At 36.6% G+C, this 10,000-nt stretch overlaps 1 protein-coding gene across 1 annotated transcript in view; it reads right to left on the bottom strand.

The window, feature by feature from the left end:
• Positions 1-582: 582 nt before the first annotated feature.
• The window catches only part of GCS2alpha (glucosidase 2 subunit alpha), an 11,176-nt gene continuing 1,758 nt past the window's right edge, over positions 583-10,000 (bottom strand). Inside the window, exons 2-17 of the mRNA XM_043030919.2 lie at positions 9,960-10,000; positions 9,485-9,721; positions 9,182-9,355; positions 8,637-8,855; positions 8,192-8,354; positions 7,881-8,072; positions 7,593-7,732; positions 6,248-6,435; positions 5,727-5,821; positions 5,214-5,360; positions 4,744-5,001; positions 4,372-4,540; positions 3,890-4,116; positions 3,358-3,528; positions 2,954-3,110; positions 583-2,597 (exon numbers count right to left, since the gene is read on the bottom strand). The exon at positions 9,960-10,000 is cut by the window's right edge and continues 46 nt beyond it. Of these exons, the coding sequence (XP_042886853.2) occupies positions 2,476-2,597; positions 2,954-3,110; positions 3,358-3,528; positions 3,890-4,116; positions 4,372-4,540; positions 4,744-5,001; positions 5,214-5,360; positions 5,727-5,821; positions 6,248-6,435; positions 7,593-7,732; positions 7,881-8,072; positions 8,192-8,354; positions 8,637-8,855; positions 9,182-9,355; positions 9,485-9,721; positions 9,960-10,000 (2,700 nt within the window). The 3' untranslated portion in view covers positions 583-2,475. The remainder of the gene's footprint in view (positions 2,598-2,953; positions 3,111-3,357; positions 3,529-3,889; positions 4,117-4,371; positions 4,541-4,743; positions 5,002-5,213; positions 5,361-5,726; positions 5,822-6,247; positions 6,436-7,592; positions 7,733-7,880; positions 8,073-8,191; positions 8,355-8,636; positions 8,856-9,181; positions 9,356-9,484; positions 9,722-9,959) is intronic.

The following is a 10,000-nucleotide window of genomic DNA, read 5'->3' as shown; positions in this document are numbered from 1 at the left end:
GGGATGTATTATGATGTTTGGCTGCCCTTGTTTTGTCGTATTGTGTGGTTTAGTCCACTGTTCTTCAAACTTCTTTCATCGCGACCCATGACAATCATGTCTCATGAATTAGCCTCGTGTTCCCATTTGAATAGTATTGAACATCCGGTAGTTAATACACTTACCTTTATCATTGAAAAATTTATTTTGGTTATTTACCTTATTGACAAACTTTTTTTTCCATTCCATTGGGATTCTTTATTTTTTCTTACGATCCTTTTCTTAATTAAATCTAGTTACCTTCATACCACTAGCTAGCGACTCCTACCTTGAAGACCCCTGGTTTAGTTTATTCTCACACACACGTTTTGAAGGAATATCAAATCTACAATGTTACGAGGGTAAACTTCAATACTGCGATCGTAATGACAATTTATGGTCTGTTAGTAATGCGAAAAGGAAGTACACACAGTCTCCATGTAAGTGAACCCGTTTAAGAATATGCTATACCTATTCTTGATGAAGATCGGCAATACGTTGCACTTAAGATGTACAAGGAAAAAAAAAACAAAAAAACACAGGGAATCTCATGAAAACAACAAATAACAAAATTTTCTTTATTTATACATTGTGCACTCACACACACATTTGGAATGTGGGACATGTGGCCAAAAAGGGTACAGAACATGTATGATCATATTAAAATGTAATTATAACTATTTAATAAACCATCAGTATTTTTTTTTCAGTGATGTAGTTCTAAGAAAAAATGCAGATATATAAAAAAATAATAATAATTATTACCAAATGTATATTCAATATGGCTGACATGACAACATACATTTCCATGTGTTACGACATACTCTCCACTTTTCACGAATGGAAATAAATATATACCGACACTACTACTTCTAATGGGCTTCGATGTACATAGCCCATCACACTAGCTCTAGAGGGTTCTAGTGATGTATATAACCCTCTCTGGTATTTAATAGATGGCTGATAAATTATAGCTATCACAGTAAATGGCTCAATCTTTAACTTATCTATTTTGTACAATGGATACAACTACCCTCGAGCACTGGTGTATTATTCATCGTTACAACTGTTCTCAAACTTCCCAATCTGCCATTTCTTTGCAGTGATTTTGGAAGGGTTAACACTGATAGAACCAATTCCACAAAAACTTCTGAGCTCTTGTAGTATTTTTCCTCGAGCCGAACCTATTCAAATATTGCCAAATGCCCTTATACTATTCTCTTTAAAAGAGGGTGGGGACAAATAAATAAATAGTTTGCATGTTTCAGGAAGTCACATGAAAGATAACAGACAGGGGATGTAAACCATCTGGTCATTCTGATAACTATAGCTTGGAAAATGCCAAATGCCAAAATCTCCAGAACCCAAACCTTGTTGGTGGCCAAGAATTGCTTAAATTTTGGTTCATGGTTTGGTATATATTCCTCAAAAACAATCCTGTTACATAACTAATAGAATCATGAATTTTCCAGTCAAGCATTCACAACCGATCTCCTCAGTAAAATGTTTCTCTTTCTTTCTTTTCTTTTTAAAGCTGTTCATGACTATATCTAACAAATTTTTATATCCAAAGAAATAGAGGTCCCTGGGTAAACCAGATGTGTTGACAGTATCATAGAAGTCAAACAAATACTATTACATAAGAGAAGTCACTGGCTATCACTACCTGCATCGTTAGAAAAAAAAAAAAAATTACATTGAGCCCATAGGCTGAGTATTGAGACCAGTTAACTGGCCAACACCACTGTGATAGTTTTTTTTCCCCCTTTTCCAAATATATTTCAGCTATGGCCAAAATACTTTTCAAAATTGTGTTACAATCACTAAATCCTTCAACTCAACTTGTCAACATTCAACATATGCCTTTCATTGCTTTAGAATGGACCGGACTGGACTGTGTGGCCCCTTTGCTTTCAGGGCAAATGCTTACTACCTTTCCCCCACTTTCACTGTGCAAGCTTGTTTCATGCATTTGCGTCATAACATTCAAGAGTTCACAAGGACAAACGACATATCTGAGTACCATATTACACCACATGTATTTATCAACTATTACAAAAATATCTAATATACCTTAAATTAAAATAGAAAAAAAGTCAGAAAAAAAAGAATAATCACCAAAATTCAACAAAGTATTCCATTCTCTGCCACTCATGTAGGAACCTGAGCATCTTCCTATAAAACAGTGATAATCTCTTGACCAATACCAAAGACAAAGGGGGGAAAAATACAAAAAGAAAAAAAAAAAAAAAAAAAAATTAATAACTTGTACTGTTGAAACAAATACCATTTACAATCTATCCTATCGTTTCTCTCTCTCTCTCTCTCTCTCTTTTTTTTCTCTTGTTACACAGTTCATGTCTGTAACACCAACTTGCATAAAGTTTATCAAAAAATTAAATAAAACTTATCGATCTATGTACCTCGGCCGTAACGACAGCCATACAAGCAATGGAATTATTGGATAGTAATGGTAAACTCCTCTCGCATACTGACACCCGGCTTGCGTATGGTTAGCTGGCTTCCTTGCGTAGTACTGCCGCTTTCAAACGTGCTCTCCAGGTCCCGTGTGCCCACCGCTGTAAGAAATAGTAAATTGTAAATAGCAATTGTTTAATTTCAGAAAAGACATGAACTTATCTACACAAAAGAGTAATTTTTTTCTAAATCAAAATATGAGCATTCATTTTTCTTTTTCCTTTTGAGGGTTTGTGTGAAAATGTTGCAATCAAACACATATTAAAAGTTAACAATCACTCCAAATCAACACAATAAATAATGTTAACAGATGTAGGGACATTATAAAAAAAAAAATTAAGACTTTTTAAACTGTTGCCTATCTATTTATCTAATCTATAAAAATTATATATCTACAAATATCTAATCTATCGATATACATCTTATATATAGGCTTCCACATAAATAACATACTCACCGGCACTATTAACCGATACTTTAGAGGGCTGCTTATCAAGTCCTATAACAATCACTCGCTCTAGCCAGGATGCAGTATTGTAGCTTCCGTGCGGATCGATTTTCTTTGAGGTCAAAACGCCATTCTCGTACGACAAGACCAAGTACAAGAATTTGCCCTGAAATGTAATGGGCAATGTATTAAGCATGCATTCTTATACATTTACTTTTTTTTCCCCCCAATGTTTTTCAAAACTTGTATGTTCAAGTCTTCCATTGTCTGAGTAATTAATCATTTTTTTCAATTCTTAAAAGTACATTCTGAAACACCCTTGTCTTATTTTTCTCACATACAACTGATGAAGAACAACATGGAAATGGCAAAGAAATGCAAAAAGGAAAGCAGATGAGAAATTGCAAACGTACTTGTCTGTAATCGAATGTGTGTTCATCATCTATGTATAGTGTGCCTTGCGCCTTTCTATCAGTATCCAAGGCTACAACAAGCGTGTATGGGTCTTCGCGCATGAGGGTAGAGGCACGGCGAACTCTGTCCTTGCGTGGAATTATACTTCCACCTCTCTGGAATACGGGGATCTGCAGAAAGAGAGAGTTTAGATTATCATCTGAAGGGGGATGATAAAATTGAATTTTCATCTTCAATGTGAGGAAACTTTCAACTGGGTAATGTATCTTTAGTTAATGAAGACTCCATAGATATGCTAATGAGGATTAATCATGATGGCAGAGACCACAAGCAAAGTGATCAAGCAAATAGGAGAATTACTGAAAGATGATGTTACTTTATCCAAAATAACTTTCAAAACTCCTGTCAACACAAGGCATTATTTGGATCAATATCAAATTCATGTGTACCTACATAACACAAACCACCTCAGTAAATCTCTGCCAATCTAAATCCAGACAAGAAGACAACAAAGAACAAAGACACTTTTACCTTCTCCCTTGGAGCAGAAACTACTTTATGGTTTGGTCCATGATGCAAGCTCAAGTCCTCTATGTCATACCAAATTCCAGGTGGGAAGTAAACATTGGCTGTGGTGGCTCCCTGCTCAGTGATGGGGTGAACCAGGAGTGCAGAGCCAATCATGTGTTCACTCTCTATGCCAAAGGTGGCTTCATCCTCTGGGAAACCAGCCCACAAAGGCCTCATTGGTGGAGCACCTACGAGAGTGAGATAGAAGGAAAAAGATTAACAAACCTATAAGCATACTCAGTCATAAAACTATATTGTGCTTATACATAAATACATTGGAGGTCACTTTCCCTGATTTTTCACTTATGATATCTAACACAAAAGAATGATGGTGTTCATAAAAAAATACACCCTTTCATTTTTTGGCATAGCCTACCTATGCTTACACAATCCTAATCTTATGTAAGAGGACAGAAAAGCAGGCTCCAAATCATATCATATACCTGTAAGCTCATTCTCATAGAAGAGCGTATACCACAGTGGTAGGTACTGATAGCGTTGTCGCAGAGACTTTCTGATAATGCGCAATGTGTCCGCATCAAAGAGCCAGGGCTCACGTCTTTTTGTGTCGAGATGGGCATGGGCTCTGTAGAAGGGCTGGAATGCTCCTGCCTGAAAAGAAATTTTAAAAATCCATTTTATAAAAACACGGAGTCTTATTAGCAAATGCAATAACTGCAAATTATTGCAATTCATTTACTTAACAGAAAATTACATATAACAGCCATAATAAACTATATTACCATTCAAAATTCAAAATAACAAATAAAATGAAACTTAAATCTTCATAAACCCTTCACAGCCACTTGTATTACCTGATACCATCGAGCAAGCAGGTTAGCATCGGGATTGCCAAAGAAACCCCCAACATCAGCGCCGACATGAGTGATCCCCGTGACAGAAAGCGACAGCAACATGGGCTGACTAATGCGCAGGTGACTCCATTCGGCTGTGTTGTCGCCTGTCCACACAGCTGCACTTCGCTGTGACCCAGAGTAGAAGGCGCGCGTGAGGAGGAAGGGTCGCAGGCGTCTGTCGGATCTCTTCAGGTGGCCTTCATAGGTCGATTCGTGCTGAGGGAATCAAGGTTTCCAGTCAGCAATAACTAATAATTAATGGAATGCAATAAAAAAAAAAAATCAACCGATTATTGGCTGATTACGGGATCTTCATTTTAAAATATCTATCAGCCAGACAACCTGAATAGCAGCCACTATTAAAAGGATTTCTTCAAGCAATCTTTTGTTAAACGAGCTCGAACAATGTAATATGGACAACAACTTACGAAGAGCATTCCGTATGCATTGTGAATTTCTCTGTGTTCTACCCCGATGCCAGGATGCAAGTTGTCTTTGGGCATGGTGATTTCCGGGCCGTTGAAGACAGACGGTTCATTCATGTCATTCCATGTGAAGGTATCCAAGGTGGAGCCCTAAAAGTGACAAAGTTTTCAGAACAATCTTGGCTGTGATGGCATGATTAGTATTGAAAGAAGATACTAATGAAAAAAAAATAATTAAAGTTAATTTTCCTTCTATATCCAATTTGAGAAACAAATAGACAAAGGAGAACCTTCTATCAACCAGATAATTTTTTAAAAGTTTAGGTTTCAAGTTTCACATGTTTCATAGTACAAAATGCATTAACACCAAATACTTTGAGAAAATAAATATGAATGTTAACAGTAGACTAATTTAAAATAATAATGATGATCTACTTCTGGTCTCAAAAATAAACTTATCTTCAGATTAAGATTCCCTATTCTTCTAAATTATTTACCAAAAAGTGGACAAATCACCTTATAGCGATCGAGGCGGTAAGTGTCACTGTAGTGTTCTCGCGCTTCGGGATTAGTCATATCAATATAGGATGAAGAACCTGGCCAGCACCAACCTACAATAAAGAGATTAATTAGAAGGATCTAACTTACATTGCAGACAATACCTAACTATTTAAAACTTGTGTCTACAAAGCGTAACATCCTTCACGGTCCAAAAATAATGGAGACTATAAATTGGTGGACGAGTAATGTAGAAATAATAGTTGTGTGCTATATGTATACTCCATGTTCCCTTTAACCTGATAATGCAGTGGCTGGTTTGGCTCTGCCTGGACTTAATGCCAGGCTATTCACCTACTCAAGCCATGTGTACCAGCCATACAAAAGGCCATGACGTGATATCACGTCGTCCCTGGTGACAAGTGCTGCCACCACTCAACGGGATATCACGTCGTCCATAGTGAACGGGTTAATGCAAGGAGCACATAACCTACAAACTCAACAAGAACGAGAACCATAATAATAATAAGTATACTCACCATCAAACTCATTCCCGTCCTTTGTGTGGACGAAGAGGTCTCGGTCATGAACTTCTTTATAAAAGAAATAATTGCTGTCACGTTTGAAGTGAACATCAATAATAGTCACAAGTTTGCGACCACGAGCGGTGAGGTTGGCCGTCATTTCCAGTGGGTTCGGGAATTTGTAATGGTCCCATGTGAAGTACCTGAAATCAGTTCATGGGTGGAGTGTTAGTTGTGATAATCAAATGCTTCATTCCAATGTTGCAAATATTCTATAGTGCAGATCATTATTGTACTTTTGTTCTTTTGTCTAAATAATCTAGAATCTATTCTGCAGTATCTGGGCCAGTATTCACAAAATGTCAAACTGCAAGCTTTGTCCATTACAGAAAAAAATTCTTTGATTCCCTAAATATGTTTTCGACTCCTTGCAATAAATGTCTTACATACCACCTGAATTCAGTCTATGACCTTCTAAAAATTTAAGACAGAGCTATCCTAGAACAGTCCTAAACTAAGTCAGACAAAACATTGAACAATCTGAATTGGACTTTTTTTTTTTTACCTAATTCTATCAAAGAAAATGGTTAACTTTCACAAATACAAACACTGTATTCTAAACACATTAATCTCTTATTAATACAACTATCTTATGCAAGTGTTTCATAATCATACTTCCGAATCTCGAAAAATGTACATCCCATGGAAAAATAAAATATATCTAAGTTACAAATAAATAATTCAAGTTTAGATATATAAGCACTTAACCCCTTCACTACAGGCTGTAGAAAACGCCCTCCACTCCGCATCCGAGCTTCCGGCGTGCGCCAAATTTTAAACATCGCTATTGAATATGACAAGTTTTAAGCCAAAACCTCTACATAATCATCATGTGTTATATATCAAAATATGCATAGTTAACCTCTTCCCCCATGTGCATGTGACAAGTTATTTACATGGCTTGGGAGGAAGATGGAAAGAGGCCTCACTCAGATGACCAAAGAAAACGATTGAAATAGTATGGTAAACTAATCATAATATGTTTTATATTTTTACATAATGTTCCATAAATAAATAATAAAATGATTGCTAGCAGGAAGCATCAGTGCCTCCCCTGGTATAAGCGAATTCCACTCTTATGTAATAATAATGAAAGTCAAGTAATATATCATATCATATCCGACCTCTATTCTGAAAGATCTCGTACAGTATCCGGAAATAAGAAAACTCAATTCCACCAGAACTCAGCCATGACGCAGTATGCACGTCCTCAGGTTTTTCACGAGCACTGCGAGGACGCAGTATACGCGTCCTCGTGTCAAAGGGGTTAAGACTAATATATCCTTAAAACTTGGTTTACCTTTTCCCGTCCGTGTGTTCGATATCTAGCCACATCACATCCATAGGAAGGTCGTGCTTATCAAAGTTTTCGTGAACTTGGCGCACATCTTCCTCATCGTTGTAGTTCCAGCGGCACTGATGATACCCCAGACTGAAGAGCTGGAACGGAAAACAAGGTTTACTAATGTGAAAAAAAAAAAGTATGAATATATCTTATGAACACAGAATAAAAAAATAAAATCTATAGTATCTTTCTCATGCAGATACTTATTCAAGCACAAATCCACAAATCTATCAACCATATTACCGGCGGAAGGTTCTGAGAGCCTGTGAGGGCTGCATACTGCCTGAAGACATCCATGGGTTTTGGCCCCAGCATGACAAACAGATCAATGATGCCGGACTCCGAGAACCAATGCGTAGACACCTGTGGAGGGTCAGTCTCTCCACTCGAGAAGAAACCAGTGATGGAAGATACAACATTGCTATCTGGTAATTTCTGTAGAAAATAAAAAAGAAAGAAAAGAGAGAAAGATTAGTCAGTCGACTTCATGATGTGCACTGGATAACCAAATTTTTATGCTGAATTATTTGGTCTCGAAGATCACCTGTGCTCACCTTGATGTCAATCCAGGTTTCAGCGGAATTGTGCCAAAACACCGCCGTTGTGTGCCGTGCAGTCTGAGAGAGCATCACTGGGACAGATCCATAAAGAGCCATAGGATTGTCTACTTCATATTCAAAAACATCCAAGTTGTACAACCGGTAGGGATCAGTTGACCTGTTGAAAAGAAAAAAAGAAAACCTTAATGCCTGAACTTTGTCCTTAGAAGTCTTACAATACCAATATACAAACTCTCTAAGTAGGACTTTTCTTCCAAAACATGTAGGAAAGTTATGACAATATATCTTGACAAAATTAGGCAATGTGTATGCATATAACTAAAAAGGATACTGATCTTTAGCTATGAAATATATATTTTCTAAATAATCCAACATCTTGTAACAGTAAAAGAAAAACAACAAAAAAAAACTGCACATAAAAAAAAAGTATATAACTTACGTGGTTTCTCTCAAGGAGAAAGAATCCGCATGCTCTGGTATTCCATACACATGCTTGGAGTTGACAAAAGATATATCCATGCCAACTGAGGCTGGCCCAAGAGGCTTGCTATCTGTGTGGCCTTTGAAGGACTCCTCCCAGAGCCCATCTTTGTCCTCCTCCTGATCTTCAACTGGGGCGGCATTGGGCTCTGCCTCTCCCTCTGCAGGTTGCTCCTCACTGTGCCATTAACAAAAGAAATAGGGCGAGTTAAGAAAAGATAGATAGAGAATACTTACATTTACAAACATTTGGTAAACAAAGGTTACATGTATATTATATATATATATATATATATATATATATATATATATATATATATATATATATATATATATATATATATATAAACACACACACATACACATACACACACACATTTGGATGAAAAGATAAATATATAAATATACACAGATGTACACACACAACATAAATCAACTGGTTTCTCATAAGAAAATATAGTTGTTCTGAAGCTTCCCACCAATTCCCAGCTAGAAACAACTTACTTTCCAGGCTTACTCCTGTACTGTTCAAATTTGAGGAGTCCACGAGCATTTGTGCTGACCACAAGATCATCTCCATTGTAGACATCAATCTTTAGTGGCTTTGCACTGACAACAGCACGATGCGATCCAAATTTGACTGTCACTCCTTGAGCAGAACGATCAACAACCTCAAAGCTGAAAAAAAGAAGACAATTTGATATTGCACAGAATACAGATTTTGTAGGTATGCATGCACTTAAAATACACACAATCATATAACTAGACATATCTAAAAACAATAATTTTTCCTTTTGTTTTCTTTACCTTTCTCCATGAATATCCTTTACTAAGGCATATGGCTCCTCAAATCTGGGCTTGATTGGAATTTTTTCATTAATTTTAATGCGTAAAGTTGAATCCTTTAAAGGGTATATTTCTAAGGTAAAAACAATTCTATTGTTTTCATTAATGACATCTCCTATGAGCCCTGCATCAGTTACAGTTACTGTGTCTGTGAGGAGAGCATATGGACTTTCCCCGGGTTTCACAGTACGGTGACGTCTGGAAAAAACAGGAATAAATCATCAATAACAATTCATATGAATATCAAATTGCTTTCTATAAGTCTAAAGCTATATCTTGGTATTTTTCCAAATTAGAATTTAGTGATTGGTACAAGTGTTATTACCAAGAAATAATACATTTCTGTCTTGCAGCTCAAAGTATATAGTACTAGAGGAATATGAGGAGGAAGTACTGAGTTAAGATAATGGCTGATCCCCTCAAGCCCAATACTCACCTGCAGAAACTACTTTGCTGACAACTTTTGAAATTGCCTCG

Source organism: Penaeus japonicus, unplaced genomic scaffold, assembly GCF_977035675.1.
Source record: "Penaeus japonicus unplaced genomic scaffold, GWHDUDI00000001_assembly GWHDUDI00000005, whole genome shotgun sequence".
NCBI classification, from domain to species: domain Eukaryota; kingdom Metazoa; phylum Arthropoda; class Malacostraca; order Decapoda; family Penaeidae; genus Penaeus; species Penaeus japonicus.
The sequence above is the reverse complement of the archived record's forward strand: the minus strand, read 5'-3'. Positions and strand labels throughout refer to the sequence as shown.